Source organism: Thamnophis elegans, chromosome 9 (assembly GCF_009769535.1).
Source record: "Thamnophis elegans isolate rThaEle1 chromosome 9, rThaEle1.pri, whole genome shotgun sequence".
NCBI lineage: Eukaryota > Metazoa > Chordata > Lepidosauria > Squamata > Colubridae > Thamnophis > Thamnophis elegans.
Window position 1 is genome coordinate 18,535,273 of NC_045549.1, and position 23,842 is coordinate 18,559,114.

At 38.6% G+C, this 23,842-nt stretch overlaps 1 protein-coding gene across 3 annotated transcripts in view; it reads left to right on the forward strand.

Moving 5' to 3' along the window:
- The window catches only part of BMPR1B (bone morphogenetic protein receptor type 1B), a 211,857-nt gene that overhangs the window by 159,580 nt on the left and 28,435 nt on the right, over nt 1-23,842 (forward strand). For all 3 annotated transcript variants that reach the window (XM_032224511.1, XM_032224510.1, XM_032224512.1), the window contains one exon: nt 19,245-19,404. In XM_032224511.1, coding sequence (XP_032080402.1) covers nt 19,245-19,404 — 160 coding nt within the window. The remainder of the gene's footprint in view (nt 1-19,244; nt 19,405-23,842) is intronic.

Consider the following 23,842-nt stretch of genomic DNA (forward strand, 5'->3'; position numbering starts at 1 on the left):
CAAGCCACTCCCACCCAGTCACATGGCTGACAAGCCACTCCCATCTGATCACATGGCCGGCAAGTAACTCCCACAAAGCAGGCCAAACCTACAGAAGAGGTTCTTAAAAAATTTGAAACTCACCACTGGTCTGTTCCAATTATGTGACTGTTCCACTTAATGATCAGAGGTCGTATTCAGCCGGTTTGGACTGGTTTTCCTGAACCAGTAGCGGAAGACTGAGGGTGGGTGGGCCATCCTCCCTGCCCTTCCCCCCATCTCAAAAATGTCCTATGTAGCCTCATTTCCAACACCGTGTGCATGCCTAAACCTAAGTGAATCCCACCGCTGTTAATGACCAAAGAGAAAATGAGGTGGTAATCATTGTAGTCACATGACATTTCGCTTAGCAATCCCAGTGCTTAGCGGAGGAGTTTCCAGTCACAATTGTGGTTGCTGAACAAGGACTACCCATGTTGCTTTGTAGGAAGGTTGGAAATTATTTTCCCGTGAAAGATGTAGTGTAGGAGAGGAAGAGTTAAGATTTAGCAATCCCTAATATGTGTAGTAAGATTTTAATACCAAATAACTTCGCAGTTGTGTTTTCTCCATTAATCTTCTTCTAAAGTGGGCTGAAATCAGTTTACCTTTGAATGATAATTGATTGGTTAAATGTGATTTTGAAAGCTAGTTTCATAATTATGGTGATTCTAAACCTATTGTCAGTTACAGTGAAGAGTGGGAATGACAGTTTTTCTCACTGTAGATCAGTTTGAATGAATCTCCTTGATGTTTGTCACCTCCCTTTTGAAAAGATTCCAGAATCCCACACATTTTAATAAGGATCCATTGTGCTTTCCATATATATTTTTTAATTGTGACGCCTGTTATTTCAGGCAGGTTTGTATAAAACCTGAAAATATTTCAGTGCAAATATCAACCAGAAATGCCATAACCAGACAAAAATATTTTATAAAAGCAACTTTATGTTTTCGATTTCACAAAGTTAATTAGAATGAATCTTGGTAAGTGTAACTGATTTGCCCATTTGCTACAAATACTTTAAAGACATGTAGTATAAATGTTAGCATTCATTCCTCTGCCAGGAGAAAAAGAGAAATGAAAGTATCAGCTGCAATAAAATGTATTTTTATTTAGGTAAAATACAATAAATAATATAAAGGGGTACTAATCTTTAGCATAGTTTGTTCATTTGAATATGCCACTGCTTTTATTGTAGCAAATGAATACTAGCATTCAGATAGCATTTTTACTGAGTTCATTAAAAGAATCCAGATACATTTGGGTTAAACAAAAAGAAAAGAAAGGATACGTTCCTTGTATCCTATCCTTAATAGTCTTTTATTATTTTTTCTTCTGAACTTAGTCTATATAACCTAATAGGCAATTAAACTTCAGAGTCCTTTGCATAATTACTATGTGGAGTATATTAGCTTGAAAGAACATGGTTCATATTTAGAAATTATTTGTGGTGCTGCAGGAGCTGTGAAATGCTCCAGATGAAATTCAGGAAAAAATTATTTAGGAATATGCAGTACATGAATTCTACACTTAAAATATCCTCTGGAAACAAATCCAGCGGTTTTAAGCAGTCACAGACAGTTGCTACTTTCATCTGCCAATGTGTTCTAAAGCAACTTTTCTGAAATATTGTGTGGCTCTACTCATTTTTTTTTCCTGTTACTTCTTTAATACTAAAATCTATCAAAGTCTTTATGCTCTTCTTATATGTTTTTTAAAAGGTTTTTTAAAAGCTGCAATTTTTTAAAAACTGCAATTCTTCAAAGCCACATTTTATTCATGTGACTGCGTATGTGTTTTCCTTTGTATTTTTAGATTATCATAAATAGATGTCAATTAGAAAGGTAAGGTAAAGGTTTCCCTCACACATATGTGCTAGTTGTTCCTGACTCTAGGGGGTGGTGCTCATCTCCATTTCAAAGCCAAAGAGCCAGCGCTGTCCGAAGACATCTCTGTGATCATGTGGTCGGCATGATTAAATGCTAAAGGCACGCTGTTACTTTCCCACCAAAGGTGGTTCCTATTTTTCTACTTGCATTTTTACATGCTTTCGAACTGCTAGGTTAGCAGAAGCTGGAACAGGTAATGGGAGCTCACTCCATTATGCAGCACTGGGGATTCGAACAGCTGAACTGCTGACCTTTCTGATTGACAAGCTCAGCGTCTTAGCCACCGAGCCACCGTGTCCCATAACAGAAAGGCATACAGTGGTTAAAGTCCCTTGTGCCTTTTGTCAGTTCATAAAGATTTCTGAGAATACCATGTTCCTTCATAATCTTTCTTTGAAATCTCCCAATCTGCACTTCTCTTTATTGCTCTTAGCTTCCAATATTCTGTAAAGTCTTTACAAAAGAACTTCCTGTTGAAATCATTGATAATTTCCCCCCAGAATATTCATTTCCCCCAATTAATTTTTTTATATTATTAAAGCTTACCTTGGGATATGTTTATGAAGAGTAGGATGCAGATAATGAGACTGCATTTCTGTAGCAGATGCCCTCAAACTGGGGGTTGAGAACAAATTAGAGTTGGTTCTTAATTGGGAGAGTTACATATGCAAAGTGAGATCAGTGTTACCTTGATCTGCTTGGATAGGTAAAGTAAGAAGGAAAGTTTGGTTTTGTGTGTACAAACTTAGACCGCTGTAGAGTATGTCTCATTCTAGCTGAACCACTGTTTGGGATCAACAGGCAAGACTAGCATAATTCATCCATAAACATCAACTAGAAGTCAGAAGACATGATGAAAACTTCTTAACATCACAACACATGGGCAAACTCAACCATAATTTCAACTGGGAAGCTGTGTGCATCCTTGACCAAGCTAAATCGAAAAACATTAGGGCAGTGATGGTTAACCTTCACCCAACCCCCCAAAATGCAATGCGTGCGGTCCCCGTGCATGTGCAGACAGCCTTCGCATGCCCCCCACATGCGCACATGGTACCCAGCCCCCTGCGCATGCGTGACAGAGACCTGATGACCAGCAGCCGGTGGGAGGCACATGTATTGTGAAGCTGAACTAGGGCGATGGTTCGCATGCCCACAGAGATGGCACTGCATGTCACAGGTTCGCCATTATGTCACTAAGGAATTCCTGGAAGTTTGGCATTCAGATAGTGACAATAAAAAAGCCAAGAAAGAAACAAAGACGCCAAAACTGTGATGCTCTCCAACAGCCTACAACCAGATTAGGCTTCGACTTAGAACAGGGATGTCAAACTGGATTTCATTAAGGGTCGCATCAGGGTTGTGTTTGTTCTCAGGGGCTGGGGAGGGCGTGGCCAACTCAACATCATTTATGTTGGGAGTGCCTGTGGTGGCCTGAGCACTCTGCCAGCGAAAACAGGCTCCCAAGCTTTGTTTCCAACTGCGACGGCCTCTTGAACCCTTCTGCCAGCGAATACGGAGCTCAGAAGGGCTGCATGCACCGTGGGCCGGTCCTTCAGTATTTCCAGGGTGGCTTCTCAGGCCATATCCAAGCACCCTTGAGACCAGATTCGGGCTGCGGGCCTTGAGTTTGCCACCCCTGACTTAGAATAACTTTATTGTCACTTTGAATGTGTACTAATCGGCATACATTAAAATGAATTTTCATTGCATACAGCTCTCAAAGGGTCTCCGCCTCTAATATGCACTACATAAAATCATAACTAGATCAGCAGGGATTAAAACCAGTCAAACAATCAAGCAGAAATGCCGTAATCAAGGAATATCAAGGAGAAAGCTACACTCCCAACAACCCAGCAAGGCAAGCTACTGTATCTAAATAAGGAGCAAACCCCACACTCACAAGCACTGATGGCGTTATCTAGTCAGGTAATGACACGTTTGCAAGCAAACAGCAACGCTCAGAGAGCACCAAGGACAGAGAAAATAATATAAACAGTAGCGACCATATTTTTCTACAATACAAGAATGGCAAGGGACAAGTTGTAAAAAGGGAGATAAAATGTTACTGGTATGCCATAATGCCAATACCTATTATGTGAAGAACACAGTTTGTTTCTATCCCTGCAGGAGAAAACATAAAGGAAGGTGAAAATACCTAAACTGCAATTATCACTAAAGTACAATTATTTATCCTATGCTTAAAGGAATAACAGTTAATGTAAATAGGACTTCTGAGAATGGATTGGAAGGTATTAAGTGTACCATTTTATTAGGATACACACTTGGTTTTTGTTAAACTATATTATCTCAATCACTAAGAATCTGTCTGCCTTCTTTCCACTTTCCATCTTACTTGTGAACATCAGATGTGGCTCACTGCATTCATCTAACATTGTTTTGTTATAGTTACTTAATACTAATCCTTGTTTCTGCTCAATTCATTAAAAAAAAACCCAATGAGTAAGTCATCAGTAGAAAGGCAATACTAGGACTTTCCACCCTACAGAAAGGAAATCCATGTGTTCTCAAGGGAAAGAATTACCTCTAGCGTTTGTGTGTATGCTGATAGCTCAGGCATTCATAAGCAGGGAAAATAATTGAACACAGACAAAAGGAGATATTGGTTTGCTCTGTGGATTACATGAAATGATGTCATGAAATGATTGTGTGATGACAAAAATATGTAGAATCACTTGGTTAGGATTTTGGGGTTTTCTCTTCCATATGCTCTTGCAGTATGTGACTTGGGCATTTTTCAAAAAAATATTTTGGACTTGGTTTTTACAGTTTTGTATTGAAAATACTGTAGATGAGACTTTTTTAACCTAGTTCCCTCCAGGTGCATTAGTATATACTTTCATCACAAGCTAATATGTGCATAAAGGACAATACATTGAGATTTACTGCCAGGGACTCCACTTTCACAAGCCAGAATTGCGCTTAGTGCAATTATTTAGCAAACATGTGTGTTTGCAGTATTTGTTTAGGAAAAGAAGCCATTGTCCTGTGTCAATTACAAGAAGACAATAGGACTTCAGAGACATTTGTGATTTATATACCAGTGTATTTCAAGACACTAGGAAGATACCATAATATAAACTGAAATAATAAACGAGTCAATAGAGAAATATTTTTTAAAAGAGATTGTGCATTGCATGTCCAGAAGAACTGACCAAAAAGAGCATAAAAACCTTTCAGTTGAACAGTCTCCACATTTCCAGGCTTTGCACAATCTAGGCATGGTTTATAGAGATGTTTGTAAGATGTCGGCAGCTTTAGTGTAATATTCCTTTAGGGAGGGTTGTGTAATGCCCAGAGGAATGTGTGGGTAGTGGGATCAGATTCCAGACAACCTGAGTTGTTTTCAGTTAGTGACATAATGCACACCTGGGCATTCTCACTTCTGGCCTGCCATTATAACACCTGACACTTGCAATGGGAGAGTAGATCTTGTGCAAGCTTTGAGTTCTTTGTTTGTTGATGGAGAAATAGGAATTATAATTTCTGGTTTATTTCAACTGATAATCCTGCAGTCTTTTTCCAGTTGGTGTGTGTGTGTGTCTTCCAGATGAATTGCAATTTCAGCTCTCAGAGTTTCTACAAAAAGTGACATTGAGAAAATAACCAAGAGGAGAAATATAATTTCAGAAGTCATGTATTCCTTGTTTGAGTTTATCGTGAAGCAGAGTAATGATCACCTGGAGACAGCCAGTTGGAATTTTAAAAAAAGGATTTAATGAGATGATAAATTTGGAGGTAGTCCAACATTTGGCACAGTTTTGCAGGATTATACAACTTACAGTTCTCCAAATGCTGGACACAAATAACTCTAGTGAGCATGATTCATGTTGAAATTTAAAATGCTGATCTGTAGGCATATGGATTGAATAGCTTTGGAAGCAATAGCAAAGCAGTATGTTCGAAGGTAGAATCCAGACACACTGGGACAAAATATGAATCAAATCTTTTCTACTGGGTCTGTCTTAAATTCATTGAAAGGAAGCAAAGCATCACAAAATTTAAATTAAAGCATAGATAAGTGATAGTGTCTGAATTGATTAGGAAAGTGATCCTCAACAGAAATATCAGTTCAATCCATTGCAGCTGAAGGAGAAGACAATTTAAAATATGATTAGGCCAAATTCCATTTTTTTTTTTTACACAGAGCCCTTGGGGTAAGTTTACAATAACCCATCTCCAAAACTATCCAGATTCAGATTATCTTAATTTGGACAGATTGTGTGAGACCCTACATCCCATGTGTGATGGAAAGATGGAAGAGGAAAAGAAGAAGAAAAAGACAAATTTTTCAATTATAGCAACAATGATTGCAGCATGGAAGAAATAAAGCACGGGTGTCAAACTCGATTGCTGGATTGTGATGTTTGCCTGTGCGGAGCTGTAGTGGGCGTGACTTATGCATGGTATAGGTGGCCCATGGGCCGCCAATTTGACAGGTCTGACATAAAGGATGAAGTTGAGAATAGATCCACCTGGGGAAACTGTATTAATGTAGTTGTTAAGAGCCAACACTGGCTAAAGATATGTATTCAGTTTCTAAAATAACTCCTATGGAAGATTGAAGAGAAGCCAACCAGAATGATCATGGACTACTTCCTTACAAGAAAAAGAATTGCTATTGAAAATGATAAATATGAAGATAAATGAATGAAATCAAAAACTTTACTCAAATAAGCAGATCCCTGCATGCTTTAGAGTTGACATTGTTTCTCACTCCAGCCTACCTGACAGAGTTGTTATTATGGGAATAAATTTAGGTTTAAACCCTCATTTTGATCTCATTGAGAACAGAGAAGATATAGATACAGTAAACAACAAATTCAATACATAAATTGTTTTTATATTTTGAATGTTCAATATTTAATATTGGATGCTATCGGACCGTGATGGCGAACCTATGGCACCCATGGCATGCAGACCCCTCTCTGCAGGCATGTGAGCTGTCAACCCAGCTCAGCTCCATTGAGCATGTGCACCTGCCTCCCGCTGGCCAGCTGATTTTCAGGTCTCTTCCACACATGCGCAGGGGGCGGGGCGCATGCGGGAGACACGTGAGCAGGGCACAGGTGCAGGGGGTGGGGCGCAGTGGGGGTTGTCACACATGCATTGCATTATTGGTGCAGGCATGCACACTTTCAGTACACAATGACAAAAAGTTTAGCCATCACTACTATAGGATAAGGAATAGCTGGTATATCTTATTTGTTTTTGATAAGAAAGAACTACACTGAGCCTTGAGGATAAAGGGATCTAACAGTCAGAGAAAAAATGATGAATGAATTTTAGGCATCACAGTTGGGATCACAGGTTTTAGTATGAAAAGGAGATATTATTAATTTACTTGTCCTCTTAAGTTTACAGATTTTTATACACTGTCCAAAGAAAATACTCCATTGAGTATCAAATTGTGCTAGAAAAGCAGTCAGGGATCTCTGGCACAGTGTTTATAATTTTAAAGAAGTAGAACTTCTATTAGTCAATTTTTCCAGGATCTTGACTAGGTGATCTATATTCTCTAAATTCCCTTATTATGGAATGGTTTTCATAAGACCTCAAAATTTAAAATTTGCCCATGAACCTAAAATATTCCAGTGGGTCTTATATGGAAAGTATCATCATGCTACATGAATGTGCAGCTATTCTAAAATTCAGTAGCTGCAGAATAGAATAGCACTTAGACTTATATACTGCTTCATAGTGCTTTACAGCTTTCTTTAAGCGGTTTACAGATTCAGTATATTGCCCCCCCCCCCAAATACTTATTTTTCTAGCCTTGGAAAGATGGAAGGCTGAGGAGTCAAACTTTAGCTGAGTCATACCTTAATACTATATTCTTACCACTGCAATAGGTCTTATAAATGAATGTGAATCTTAGAAACATTATTGAAATAACATAGTGTAGAAAGTTAAATAAGTACTTGAGATGAATAGAGAAGCCAAGAGAGATGGGTGATAAGGCAGAAGATAGGTTTAATATGCTCCTTTGTTTAATGACTCTACGTAATTTCTTTATCATAAAGTGAAAACTTTTTGAGTTTCAAAATAATTAGGTGCATTGAAAAAAAAAATCTACAATAGTCTTTTCCAGATATAGCATGTACAATTAAAAAGAGTAGGATTTTTGAAAACAAAAGCTTTGCTTTCTAAACCATAGTTTCAATCAAAGCCAGAGCACCCAGCAAATTTACCTTTTAACATTTCTAGACTCAGATAGGCAGCTCTAATTCTGGCATACTTCTGTCCTTGGCATATCTTGTTACTTAATACTTACTTAGTGGTTTAGTCTTTTCAATGGTGCTTTCCACTGTGGATTTTCTAAATGAATTGTCATGACAAATGGACCTTTTGTGGGTACAGCAGAGTTATTTACTTACCTACTATTTATTTATCTTGGGCGAGACCCTTATCAGATAAAAACACATTATTCACACTCTCTTTTAAACTTACTACTACTGTGGAATGACAGCAGTAACTATTTTTTGTACTTTTGAATAGAATGACTCCTGTTTATGCTAAAAAACGTAGAGAGGTAGCTTTCGAAACACTGCAGTAAAATTGCTCATGAGGCAAAATAAAATGAAATAAGCCAACATATTATCTTTGAGACTCTGCTAGTCATAACTACTGATCTGTTGCATTTCAGTTCAGAAGAAATCAGGATAAACTCTTCATACGGGTAGGTCGATAGTTTGAAATAGTGGTCCCTATTTAGGAGTTTCACTGTTTATTAGAACAGAATGTAATTGAACAATTAACTGTAAAGAAAACACTGCTTAAGGCAAGGTCGCTTTAAAAAAAAGTGCACTGACAACATAATTGTATTGATTTGTTAGACCATACACACCAAATCTTTTTTACTTTATTGTCTCTATAAACTTTTTATTCTCCCATTTATTATTAAAAAAAAATAAAGTGAGGCGTAATTCATCATAATTATGTAAATTATCTGCAATAAAGGTCTCCATTCCCATGTTGACTGTCCTCTTGGTTTCTTGAACTTTTATTTTTCTGATTTTTTAAAATTGTTTTGAATAATCTTGTTATCATTTTATTATGCTGTAAGCATAATAATAAGCTTAGTGTCATACAAATGGAAAAGTCTGTGTATGTGTGTGTGTGTGTGTGTGTGTGTGTGAATTATGTAATTCATGAATGGGGGTGTAGTGGCCCAGCACTGCAGCCCCCAGCCATTGGGGGCACCAGGGACCAGTTCCGTGGAGTGAAGTTTTTCCATGGACCGGAGGGGGCAAGATTTCACGTGCTGCCTACATCCCGCAGATGGGGTTTTACTTTGCACAACTCAGTTTATGGCATGCTGCAGATTTGTGCCAGGCTATGACCAGGGGTTGGGGACCCCTGGCCTAGTGGTTAAAATGTCGGGCTTATTAACTGGGAGATTGGCAGTTCAAAATCCAAGCACTGGATGAAGCCGTGAGCTCCCAGTCTTGCTCCATCTCTTAGCAACTTAGCAGTTCAAAAGCATTCAAATGTAAGTAGATAAATAGGTACCACTTCAGTAGTAAGGTAACAGTATACAATGTGCCTCAGCATATAGTCATGCCAGGACAATGCTGGCTCCCTTGGCTAGGAAACATCCTCTAGAGCTGTGATGGCGAACTTATGGCAAGCGTGCCCAAAGTGGCACACGGAGCCATGTCACCTGGCATGCACAGCATTGCCTATTTGTCTTCCGGGTTTCTGGGGTGCATGTGTGTGCGATGATCAGCTGTCCTTGGCACGCAAAGCAGTGCCGAAAAACCGGTGTGCGCATGCGCACCAGTCAGCTGATCGTTGGGTGCACATGCGCGCCCAAACCCAGAAGTTTGGCTTTTCCAGAGCACAGCCCCAACAAGCATGCACGTGTGACATTTCCGCACAACCTTTTTGGTACTCGGTGCCGAAAAGATTTGGCATCACTGCTCTAGAATTTACCTTTTTGTAACTCAAGAAAAATGTTTTCTAAATCATAGCTGGGACAACCTTTCTAAACTTTTCATATTTCATGTATCAGTTAAGAGTTTTAAACATGTATTTATTCTTCTTTCCTAATGAAATGGAGAGCTTACATTTATTATGGAATCTGTGTAGAACATCTATGCATCATTTGTAAAGCCATTATACATTCTAATGTTCACTTACTGCTGACATATTTATAAAATAAAGTACATTGGCAACCTAATTGCAGACCGCTGTAAAACAAATAAAACGCACCATATAGTTAAGTTTAGTAGCATAAATTAAAGGAAACCTCAGAATGAAAACAAGGTTTGCCTAATGGTTGAAAAATATTGTGCTTGGTGTGAAACGATTTAAAACGTATGAAATGCATTCTAGAGATGGCACACCATTATGGAAGGTGTTATTTATGATGCCTTCAGAGGAAGGCACTTGGTGAAAGATTCTTTATTCTTTGTAATCCAAATAATACCTCTTAGTATTTTCAAGAGCAAACATTTCGAATTCTTTACCCAGAAAAACTGCAAATATGGCATCTGGATGACTATAACAAGTCTTGGAAAAGGAGAAAAAATATGTGGGGCTTTCCTTGAAGACTACCTAGAACAGCGATGGCGAACCAAGTGCCCAAACCAGAATGTGTACATGTGTGTGCTGGAGCGCTGGAAATCTGAAGACCAGGTGGTTGGCATGCACATGCATATTCAGGCTTCTGACGCTCCAGCACACATGAAGATCAGCGGGCTGGCACGCATGCGCATGCTGAAAACCAGAAGAACAGTTGGCAACCATGCACGTACCCACAGAGAGGGCTCTGTGTGCCACAGGTTCATCATCATGACCTAGAAGATGTAACTATTCCATATTCCAATGGTATAGATAGTGATGGACAAGCTTTTGTATGCCCATGTAACACTTCTGTTCAAGGTGCTGATTACTACCTATAATGCCCTATACAGCATACAGTGTACTCGAAGGACCCTCTTCCTTCCATAATAATTGCCCAGCTGATGATAGCAGCATTGCCATGTTCCAAGTTCCTTCAATTAAACACTGCCATCTATAGGGAACTCAGAAGTGAATCCTCTCTGTAGCAGTGTCTGCCCTGCCCAATATTCACCTGGTCCCTACCTACTGGTGTTTTGAAGGAGCTTGAAGATGTTGGCCCTTTGCCTTTGGCAATCATGATTGAAACCTCCTTTCCTTCTTTTACAGAGTGGCTGCCCAGGCAGCATATAAATTTTATTATTATGGTTGTCCGCACAGCTAGCCAGATGTTTGGACCAGAATTGGCATCTTTATCTGTCTGTCTTAAGGGTGTCAAACTCGATTTCATTGAGTGACACATCAGGGTTATGTTTGATCTTGGGGGCGGGGTGGGATGGGCATGACCAGCTTGAAATCACTCGTGTTGTGATGGCCTGAGCACTTTGCAAGCGAAAACGGGCGCCCGATCTCTATTTTTAGCTGGTACGGCCTCCTGCAATACTCTGTCAGAGAAAATGGAGCCTGGGAGTGCTGCCCACGGCCCTCCCGACCTCCATTTTCATGGCAGAGGCATTGCGTGCCGGTCCTTTGCTGTTTCCACAATGATCCCCTGACCCCCAGGCCTTGAGTTTGACACCCCTGGTCTATTGAGTCCTTTCTAAGAACCTGGGATAGGTAAATGTTCTTTGATGGTGTTGAAGATATCATTGTAGGATATAAGCTGTTCCAAGCAAAGCTGCCTTTTGCAATTGATTGATGGGGATTTTGCCTATGGTTTTCAAGTGATGCTCCAGATGTTTTAGGGTTGCACCCACAGTACTACTGGTACTATGTTTGCTTTATTTTGCTACAGTTGTTCTTCTTCTGTTTGTAGGTCTTTGCATTTTGTGATTTTCTCCACTTTTTTTCTCTCCTATTCATTATTTATTACTACTACATTATATTTGCTTCTAGACTGAATATAAATACATGTAGTTACGTAGGTAGGTAGGTAGGTAGGGTATGTTTTAGCTAATATTTCTCATGGGTGACTTATTTATGTGCATCACATGTGTAGTTCTATTACAAACATGTTATCTACCTATCAGTCTTATTCTGGATATTATTACAGCTGGTCTATAAAATTTCACATGGACTTTATAGGCACTTTGCAATCCCTCTACATCAAATTCACAGTGTCACGTTGCCATCACACGACGTTTTGTAACCTTTTCCCCATTCGTGGAATGGATGGGTGTGGCCTGTGCATGACGCATCCGGCCTGCGGGCTGCTAGTTTGACACCCCTTCTCTATATTTTCCCACAGTATATTCTTTTTCTTTCCTCTTTCTCTTGTTATGTAGTCAGTTTCCCACGATGGAGGAGGTGGCTGATGGAGTAAGAAGACCTCATCCCTGTCCTGTTGTCTCTTACTTCTGGTATCAGTGTAGTTTTAAAATCTTCATCTGTGTAGCTTTAATATTTTAGAATTATTTTTCTACTTGTTTTATCAGTTGTAAGCTGCCCAGATTTATTTTCTAGGGAAGATGGGAGCCTTACAAAATTAATTAATTAATATTAATTAATTAAATAATTAATTAATATAAAATCACACATGTGGCTCTTTGCCTTGTCAAACAGGTTTCTGCTTGCCAACTGTGCAATCAAAGAGAAGAGAGGCTGGGGAGAGAACAGCTGAGATGGATTAAGCACCCCAAGCCTGGGCTACATTTCTTAACTGGTTAATAACTGATCACAGGTGGAGGCTTAACCCAACATACTGCGCTCTGTTTTGTTAATGGAAACCCTGTTAGCAGCAATATAGTAGTTTTACTGTCTGGTCATGTGATTTTCATTGGGTATGGACATTTGGTAAGGTTGTAACAAGCCAACGTAAAATGATTGTATATAGGCAAGGTCTAAACTATAGGTTTTTTTTACCTTACACAGGAACTTCCTATTTTTTAAAAGAATATTCTTGATATATCAATATATATCAGAGTATACTGTGGAGGAAGGAGAAAGACTGTCAGAAGCATTTTATTAAAAAACTGGCATGTTGGAATTATGATAGGGGAGAAGTTATTTCATTTGAAGCAAGCTTTTGTAGCACCCAGAAAACTTGACTGTTTTCAGAAGCTAAGTTCTTGGGAGGTTCTGTAGAATGACTATCCATTTCTATGCTTGGTGAGATGTGACAATGGCTGAAGGTTCATTTTTGACTGTATCTTTTTGGATGAATGACTGTCCTGGCCAAGACTTTCCAATGAGAAAGTCAGGCTTCAATCAAAAGTTGTATTGATTGCAGATGATAGGCCGTAGACAACCCAAAAGTGATAGGTAAGCCAATCAGGGGCCAAAGCCATAATAAATCACAAAGAACAGGTCATAGGAGTGAAAGTATAAGCAGGGGTGAAATTCTGACAGGTTCTGGAGAACCGGTAGTGGAAAATTTGAGTAGTTCGGAGAACTGGCAAATACCACCTCTGACTGGCCCCAGAGTGGGGTGTGAATGGAGATTTTGCAATATCCTCCCTCTCGGAGTGGGGAGGGAATGGAGATTTTACAGTATCCTTCTCCTGCCACGTCTACCAAGCCACTGAACATAAGTTGGTCAAAGTGTTTTTTTAAGTATTTCAAACAGGGTGAGATGCCAGTCAAAAGATTCTTACCATTCATTTAAAGAATCTTTAGATACCAATCATTTTTTTAAATATACTTCAACTGTCCTCATTTGCTCATCATATATGTAAGAGTTGATGGGGGGTGGGGTGTCTTGTAGATTATCTTGTCCAACCTTCTGCTCAAGACAGGAATGTGTTAGCATAGCAGCGCTGATAGATAACAACCCTCAGTAGCAACATCTCCAGTGAAAATGGCCCCTTCCTCCTAAAATAACCTTTTCCATTGTTGAACATGTTTTACCAGTAGGAAATTTTCCCTGATGTTCAATCAAAATGTAGTGTCTCTTAATTTAAATCAGGGATGTCAAACTCAAGGCCGGGCGCCGGATCCAGTGCTTAGATCTGACCTGCGGGGCTGCCCTGGAAACAGTGAAGGAATAACCCGCAGTGCCTCTGCCAATGAAAATGGAGCTTGGAAGGGTCATGGGCGGTGCTCCCAAGTTCCATTTTCTATGGCAGAGGGTTGCAGGATGCCATTGCAGCTGAAACTGAACTTGGGAGCCCATTTTCTCTGGCAGAATGCTTGAGCCTTCACAGGTGCCCCTGACACAAGTGATGTCGAGCTGCCCAGGCTCCCCCTGCCCCCGCAAGGTCAATCACAACCCTGATGCAGCCCTCAGTGAAAGAGAATTTGACACCCCTGATTTAAATGCAGTATTCCTTACAATGCTTGGACAAGTCTGACAATTATGGCTTTTCTTGTATGCACCAACTCTTTAGATCAGTGTCAGTCAACTCTTGGAATTCCCCAGTCAGCCATCTAGGGTGGGGAATTCTGGGATTTTAAATCCACACAATCTTTAGTTGCCATCGTTGAGAAACACTGCTTTACATACTTGGAAAAAGCTACCCCATCTTCTTCAGTTTTCTCTTCTCCAGATTAGACATACCTTCACATATGTTTTTCTTTCCTGGTTATTGATGACTTGGGTTGCTCTCCTTGGAACATGTTCTAGTTTGTCAATATCCTTTCTAAAAATCCGATGTTCAGATCTTTATGTACCCCATTCGCTCTCTCCATCAGCCTCCAATATTTGTCTCTTGTGCACAGTGTTCTCCAGAAGAAGCTAAAATATTATTAATTTACAGTAATCTGGTGTTTCCATCAGGCAAAAGCAGTGCTGCTGGTTTTCTCGGGGATAAAATAAACCAAGTACTTAGAGCACAGGAAACCTGATGTCGCTTCAGTAATTTCTTTATAGGATTGATGAGATCCTGTGTTTAGATAAATGTAGGATATCTGATTCCAGTTCTTTCTTTCTCCTTGCAGTGTGGAAAGTGCAGAAGTAGTAACAAAAGCCACTTCTACTTCTTTGTGCTTGGGATTCTTTATGTCTGAATAGTCCTTGTGACCTAGAGCTTCAATTAAATTGCCTTGTTTCATAGCTAATCATTTGTTTCACATTTTAATTCAAATTTGTGAGATTTTCTTTACCAAAGTCTCCATATGAACGTTTTACACACATCCATGCAAACAGGGCTTGATAGATTGAGAAGCAAATGAAAAGATACGACATGTGTTTCTCTTCCTTCTGTATAGAGCTAAGTATTATGAGCTAGTTAGTTGACACAGCACTTTTTTGTATGGCTTTAGAGTTCTTATTACAACCACCTCTTTTCTGACTTTGCCACTGTCTGCCAAAAGAGCAAAGAGATTCCACTGAATTCCTGTTAAGAGTATTGGGAAGCCAGGGTGCTTCCAGCATAACCAAACTTAACAGCTGCTCTGAATTTCTAAAAAGCAGCAATATTTGTAGAGGTTGGGAGTGCATTTGGCAGATTACGTTGGGTGAAAGCTCATTCTTGTTTCTTGTAGTCATTAAGATTTGCAGCAGGAAACATTTTCTGCCATTATTACAGATTCCACATTGGTTCCACCACAAAAGCGCGTAGGACAAAATCGCGCTCGACAAAAGCGCGCTGTGACGTCATCACAGCGCGACGAAAAAGTTCAAAAAAATGTAAAAATAAAACGAAAACCTTACCCTAAGCCCCCCAAACCTAACCCTAACCCTAACCCTAAACCTAACCCTAAACCTAACCGTTAAAGTAACGAAAAACGTAACACTAACCCTTAACCTAACCCTAACGCTAACGCTCTAAAGCTAACCCTAACCCTTAACCTAACCCTAACCCTAACCCTAAACCTAACCCTTACCTTTATGTGAATCGGCTTGCTTTAATTGAATTTTTATTAATTTTTATTTGAATTTTTCGATCTTTTTCGTCGCGCTGTGATGACGTCAAAGGCGCGATTTTGTCGATCGTGCTTTTGTCGTCCGCGCTTTTGACGGGTCACGTTCCACATTAAGCCGGTGGATTTAGGCTCCCTCCTCCTGATCATGCTTCTCTTATCTTGTCAATAAAATTATACATCCTGTTTCCTTACATTGGAATTAATAGCCTGTTTGTGCTATCATGAAAAGAATCCTCGCAAATACAACAAAACCGGAAAACTGAGGATAATATTAAAACAAATGATCATAATCGGTGCAGCAGAAAATCACACAGAAAAATGTTTAACATGGGTTAATAAGGGTTCTCTTATTAAATTAATCATCTGGAAAATTATTCATACAAGCTTGTAACTGTCTCCTGAATGTAAGGATGGATGAACATCAGTGCAATTCTTGGGATAAATTGCCTTAACAAAGTAAACACGGAATATGTTTCTCTAGTAGCTCCTCTTCTCTAGACTTAGGATGATGTCTAACATATGTTGTATTTGTTTTTTGCAAGAGCTATTTTAGTTTAGTAGGCAAGTCTGAATTACATAAGAGTCTGGATTATAGATTATTTGCTACAGTCGGTGACCTGTCTATACTAAATTACAGATTAGTTATTGTTGCTCTGTGAAGTCGCATTCTAAAGAGTGCTCTAAATCTTATAGGACTTAAAAAGTGCCTAACCTTGATTACCGTATTTTTCAGAGTATAAGACACACTGGAGTATAATATAAGATGCACCAAGATTTTGAAGAGGCAAATAAAAAAAAAGCTTTTGCACTCTGCAGACTTCCCCAAAACGGCCCATTTTTTGCCAAAAAAAAAAAAAAGAAGAAGAGGCAGGCATAGCCTTTAGGAGGCTTGTAGAGTGTTCCTGGGGGCAGAGGGCCCCCACAAAATGAGCAAAAAAGGCCAATTTTTCATTCAGTTTTGCCCTCTCCAGCCCCCAGGAGATCTCTAGAAGCCTCCTAAAGGCTATGCACGATCATTTTTGCAAAGGGGCCGGGTTTCAGGAGGCCAAAAAAGCTATATTCAGTGTATATGGTGCACTCAGATATTCACCCTCTTTTCTGAAGGAAAAAGGTGCGTCTTACACTCTGAAAAATATGGTAATTTGGGTTCCTAAATGTTTGTGGTGATTGTGTGTGGGAGAGATACATGTACAAGATAGATTGAATTTGCTTTTTCTATAAATTTCATAAAAGTGAAAAAATATTCACATATTTTAAAAAGGCATGTACATGGCTGGCCTTTTTTATTCTTCATTGTTATTATTTTAATATTTGTTTTATTTCACTTTGCCAGATGTCTGAAACTTCTGCCTAGAACATTTGTAAAAAGTCACTCTTCTGTCCATGAATAACAATGTTAGTCACAATCCCAGTTTTGTGCTTATTTGCTGAAAATTGAGCTTTAGTTTTAAAAGGCTCTGTTCCACTGACCCAAAAAGCTAACATCTATTGATGTTAAATTCTTCTTTGTAGGTTGGAATTTAAAATGCCCTAATGCAAAAATTAATTCATTGCGGGTTATTGTGTGTGAGAGAGGTTTTCTAAAAGAAGTACTATATTTAAAAAATTCTTAGAGAGCCAAAATAACTGAAGTTAATTATCCTAATAAGAAATCTGCTCGTCCTAATGTGTAAGCCACCTACCTTTCTGCTTAAGACAACATATAAGTTTGTTAAGTAAATACATTTTCAATATATAAAACAAGGTTTTCAAATGTGTAACTGTTAATATATTTTGCTCTCCACTGGGCTAAATAGCTAGAAAAAAAATCCATCTATCATATGTATTGATGGGAGACTCTGCAAAAATTCTTACTCTCAAATATTTAGAAAGTTAAAGTCAAATATTTTGAAAGCAAAACCTTTCACCCCGAATTAGTTTTATAACTAATTGTTTGAAGAAAGCTAAACTGAATATGCTAATTCAGGTAGATCTCAATTGGGAGCCATGTCTTGGTCGTTAAGCAAAGTAGTCACTAAGTGAAGCAGATGTCGGGCTTACAATCTTCAGTTTTCCTTTGCTTTATAGACTTGCAATGGTCATAAAGGCAAGGAATGGTTGTAAAGTTACATTTTAATCACTGTAGTAACTGCAAATAGTCACTAAACAAGGCAGTTGCTAAATGTGGACTATCTGTATTTTACCTTGAAGATGTTTGTATCTGAAGAGTATTCATATATGCAGTCAACCATTGCCTTAAGTCTAGAAAGTTATCATGTTCACCTGCTTTATGTTTAATGCTGCTGCATAGTTTCTACTATAATGTGTTAGATCACAGTGCAGTTCCTGATTGCAAAAGTCCCAAAACACCTCCCCTCGGTGCTAGCCAGAGGCTTTGAAATGCAAACTTGGAAACTTTTTTAGCTTTCCTTTTATAGCAACTGATCAGGTAGCCTATTGGAATAACAATTAGCACTTAGGTTTATATGCTGCTTCTCAGTGCTTTACAGTCCTCTCTAAGCAGTTTACAGAGTCAGCCTATTGCCCCCAACAATTTGGGTCCCTGTTTTACCCACCTTGGAAGGATGGAAGGCTGAGTCAACCCTGAGCCCTGAGAATTGAATTGCCGAACTACTGGCAGCCGGCAATCAGCAGATATTGCCGGTACTGTGGTGGGATTCAGCCAGTTCGCACCTATTCGGGAGAACCGGTTGGTAACTTTCTAAGTAGTTTAGAGAACTGATTGTTGGAAGAAATCTCCTTTTGTTTTTTTTCCACTTTACAGGGCTAATCCTGTAAGGAAGGCAGGAAGGAAACATTCTAGTGTTGTTTCTAGCCTAATCTTTATTGACCTGCTTACAGAAACTGCCTCTCCGGTTAACCCTTATTACATTGTAACAGCTAAGGTGAAGCGTCCATCGACCTGAGTGACCTTGAGTTGACCATGCCCTCCCAGTCACATGACCACCGAGCCCCACCTACCCAGATGGTCATTAGGGCAGAGAACCAGTTGCTAAATTATTTGAATCCCACCACTGAGCCTGTAGTACTGCTTTCTAACTACTGCACCAACACGACACTTCTTTGAGAAATTAAATTAAATTCACTTTTTTGCAACATATAGAATTTTTGTTCTACATTATTGAAAATATCTCTGCATTCAGCTCTTAAGAATTTGGGTAGGGTAAACAATACTGTATAGAAAAGCCCTTAATATCATAAACACCCAGGATGCCAGAGTCAAACATAGGAAGGGATCTTTAATAGGAATATTTCTCAAATACAGATAGATAATCTATAAATGATGGGTTAAATTTTATTTAGTAAAGAAAATAAAAAACTTAACATAAATGTTCATGTTGCTATAAATTAGAAAAAAGTTACACAACAATATTTCAACAGTGAGTACATCTAACAGTTGTATGTGTGAGTCCTTCATGATCTAAATCTTGACATCTTCCAGAACTCTGGACTGCGGGCTCAAAATTCTTAGTCTTATTTGCATTGTTGTTTTCTTTCCCTATGCAGCAAACTTTCTAGACAGCAGGCCCTTGAGGAATTCTGGGAAAGGAAACATCGATGCTAGGAAAGAAGATGGGGGAAGCACAGCAGCTGCTCCTACCCAGAAGAAGCTGTGGTGTCACTGTCATCATTACTGTCCTGAAAATTCAAAAAACAATACTTGCAGGTTGGTGGGGGAATCTTTACACAATGTGCAATTTACGTAATTTGCTGCATCTGTGATTTAAATTGGTACCATGTCCGTTTGACTTAAAGGCTTTAAAAAGATTATACCAAATCATGAGAAATGCATCTGTAAATGGTTGTTAATTTTGCTACCCAAATAAATACTGAGATTTTAGGACCAGGAAATATCAGTTGCTAAAGAAAGGGATCACCTGGTAAGGAAAATTTTGTTTAACTCATATTCCTGCTTAACATATCTGATGGTGGCAGCCTTTGTACAGGTTCTTTTTTCTTCTTCTAAGCTCATTTTCCTATATTGGTATTCTTTCTGGATAATGCTTTTTACATTTCTGAAACTACAGAAATGTTATAGTCTTGGCAGAAAAAGAAGACAAAATGTCTTTCCAGATGGTGTTGGTTCTGTTAACCTTTTTAACTTTATATTTGGTATTTGGAGTTAATACTGATTAATACACAACAAAATATTAAGTATATTTGTTCTGTGCCAACACATTTTCCTACAAGTCTTAGGTCCAGAGAAACCCAAGTCACACATAGAGTTTACACTGATTTAAGGAGAATAGTTCTTGATAGAATAAGAAGGCAAATGGACAAGTACCATACTTTTCAGAGTATAAGACGCACTCCCCCCCAAGAGGGTGGAAATGTGGGTGTGTCTTATACACCCAAGATGGCCATTTTTTAACCTCCTGAAACGGCGGGTCCCGTTTTAACCAAAAAACGGTCTGTTTTTTGCAAAAATGGGGCGCGCAGAAAGTTTGGGAGGCCTGCAGAGTGCTCCTGGGGGCAAGGGAGGGCAAAAAATATTTTTTCTTGTTTCCTCTTTGAAACTTTGGTGCATCTAATACTCTGGTGCATAATCTTAAAAATACTGTACATTTTAGACGCAATTACATTTTTCATTCAGTTAAGATGATGGTTTGAATGGCTTTCAAGTTGTCCTTCCTTCTTTCTTTAACAATAGAGTTGCTGTCTTGGGTTACTTAAAAAAAAACACCCAATTCTTTGCGTTTAAAAAAAGTATTGTTAGAATTAAATCAAGGAACAAACTTCTTAGTTTGCAAATACAGTTTACTCAATATTCTATAGAGGCAGAATTTAAAACACTTACAATATTTGACTCTACTTTTACAGAATATATGTTTGTACATGTAAACACTTAGTCCTTTCAAAAGACATTAGGATGTCTGTATTGTTGAATGTGACAATGACTTTTATAAACTCACATTTTCAGGAACTTTTTAAAAAGTGTCCCCCGCTGTTTCTAACTTTCTTAAGAAGTTGCCGGCCTTTGTGTCATAGAAAGTGTAAAGTTAGTCATTTCTTTTGTGCAACTTCACACAGATAAGGGCTGTACGGTGAAGAATGCAAACATGAAACATCTAACTGCAAATATTTACTTGAGTACATAATACACCTCACTATCTGTCCAAGTGCCACATAGTGAGAGCTGGCAATTTGTATCCTGCTTGGAGAATTTCACAAGAGAGTGGACAATATTTGTTTAAAGTATTTAATTTCGGCTCAGAATGAAACCCAAAGACTCTGGTATATTTTTAAGGCCGTGGTGTGGGTTTCTTTGTTACCTTGCATCATCACAAAGAATATGTAAATACTGTCAACCTACCTGCAGGAGGAGATAGCTGAGTTCACAGGTGGATGGATTAACAAGGACCTTTCCCTGGGAGAGGTGAAAGCTATTGAAAGCATTTCCTAAACCCGGGCTTGTAAAGGTTATGTTAACCTTCAGCCTTTGGAAAAACTAACCATCATAATGTAAACCTCCTACACCTGGGAAGTTGCAAACACACATTTTTTTTCCTAGCCCTTTAGGAACAACTTTCTGTAATAAAAACTTGGATGTTATCAAAGCACTCACAAATCTCCTTAAAAGCATTGAATTGTGAACAATTCCAGCCAAGTGAATGATCATTTTAGGCAGCTAACCATATTTAAAAACAATCATGATGCTTATCTGAGGTGCTGAATTTGAGTCATCTTAAAGCTGTAAGTCAGTGATGCTTGTAATTTCGGCAGTTCGGCGGTTCGAATCACTAGCACCATGTAATGGAGTGAGCTCCTATTACTTGTCCCAGATTCTGCCAACCTAGCAGTTCGAAAACACGTAAAAATGCATATAGAAAAATAGGAACCACCTTTGGTGGGAAGATAACAGTGTTCCGTTCGCCTTTGGTATTTAGTCATGCTGGCCACACGACCACGGAGACGTCTTCGGACGGCACTGGCTCTTCGGCTTTGAAACAGAGATGAGCACCACCCCCTAGAGTGGGGAACAACTAGCACATATGTGCGAGGGGAACCTTTACCTTTACTTTTTACAGTGATACTTAGAATAAGTAGCCAACAACTGTCCTCACGGAGTTAAGTGTGCTTAACTATATTTTAAAAAAATGAAAGGAAAGGAATTTAGGAAATGTTGACATATCCCCATAATTATAATGGCACTTTTGAGCAAGAAAAAAAAATATGGTCATCAATTTTAAAAGCTGGCAAGTTTTGTCCTCATAGTAAGAAAGAGCAGTTGTATAATTTATTTCTGTCAAAAATGTTTAGTCACTATCCTTCTTTTGTTAAAAACAATCTAAGTATAAAAAGCATGGATTTAAAATACCTGGCTTCTACAGTTAGTCCCCACTGAATGGCTACAATTGGGACGAGCAATTTTATCGTTAAGCAATTGTTAAGTGAAACCACATGTGACTGTGACATCATTTTCTCTGCACTCATAAAGTCAATCTTTAAGCAAGAGAGCATATGACAGGAACTTCACTGCCAACTTCATTGACTTGCCTCATCTGAATCCAGCTGTGAAGTGAACAAATAGTGATCAATGACCACAGGATGCTGCAATGTTGGTGGTAAAGTTATTTTCTCAGCACTGTTGTAATGTTGTAAGAAATGTCCTTCTGGGTTCGGCTCCAAGTGGGGAAAAAGACACTGGAGACATGGCAGCTGCTTGGAAAGATGGTTTTAATGGTGGACAGGACCACATGGCTTGAGGCCTGAACAGAAAAGGTGATCACATGCTTCAATGTTGGTGGAGAAGAGAAGAGAGGGAAGAAGAGAAGTTGAGTCCCTGGTTTTATGCCCTCTCTAGCCTTTGATCTTGAGCTTGTATTCTGATTGGTTGTCAGACTCCCATGGGGCCATGCAGGGGCAACTCTCTAGGCTGCATTTTGAATCCAGGTTTGGTTGAGTTCTCAGATGCCATGTGACGAGTTGGGTAAAGGGCCAATATCATCATGCCTTAATCCAATCACTCTGGAGCTGAGGGGGAGAACTCTTTATTATGTAAAGTGGACTAGCTCAGGCTTTAATGGCTCATTGACAAAGGGGGATGGGCAGGAAGCTGCAGGCAGCTATTCTGTCTTTTAAAACATGTTTCTTTCTCTTCACATCCAGAGAAATATTCTGCCTTTTCAATATTTCCTAGGATATTTCATTTTTCTGGGAGAGAGCTAGGTGATAACTTCCTACAGTAATTTCAAATGGTCACGTAACAGGGCAGTTGTTAAATAAGGATTATCTGTATTTATTTATAATTTAACAAAAATGTCCTACAGAAGTTTTATTTATTTATTAGTTTGTTTGTATTCCACTTGTATTGTTTTTACACATGACATGTCTTTTTATCCCCACAACAACAATCCTGTGGGTTGGGCTGAGAATTATCATTTGCTCTTATTAGTCAATGAGGGGAATGGAATATTAGATTTTTTTTTTAAAAAAAGACCTCATTTTGGATAATCTAAGTAGATTCAAATCTACTACTTTCATTGATTTATTGAATTGCCCAGTCAATTCAATTAACTGGATCTTCAGTATTTACAAATAAAAAGAGAAAGTGGTATTTGTTGTGTTTCTTAAAAAAAGGAAAGAGAAAGTACAGTAGATAAATCCTGATTAAATTGGAAGATTTTTGTCATCTTAATTGACAAGGGACCTTATTTTGTAAAATTAAGAGTGTATATTTTATCAAACCTCAGATACTGAGCTATTTTACCTGGACTCTTGTTAACTATTTTATACATTTAATAAATTTATACAGCTGTCCATTTCACATAAAGTCTGGGAGACTTGCAAGCAAAATAACAAAACCATAACACAATATATATATATAAAATCAGACATAAATAAGAAAAAACAAAAGAAAAACATAACGGAATAAATATATATATATTGTGTTATGGTTTTGTTATTTTGCTTGCAAGTCTCCCAGACTTTATGTGAAATGGACAGCTGTATATTTTTACCTTATCACTTACCTTACCATAAGTCAGTTTGCTGTCTCAATTGTAATTCATAACCGTCTAATTCAAATAGTCACTTGGTTTAGAGAATCACTCATCCAGCTAAAAACAGCAAGCATCAAAGTACAATTTCAAATCTAGTAAAGT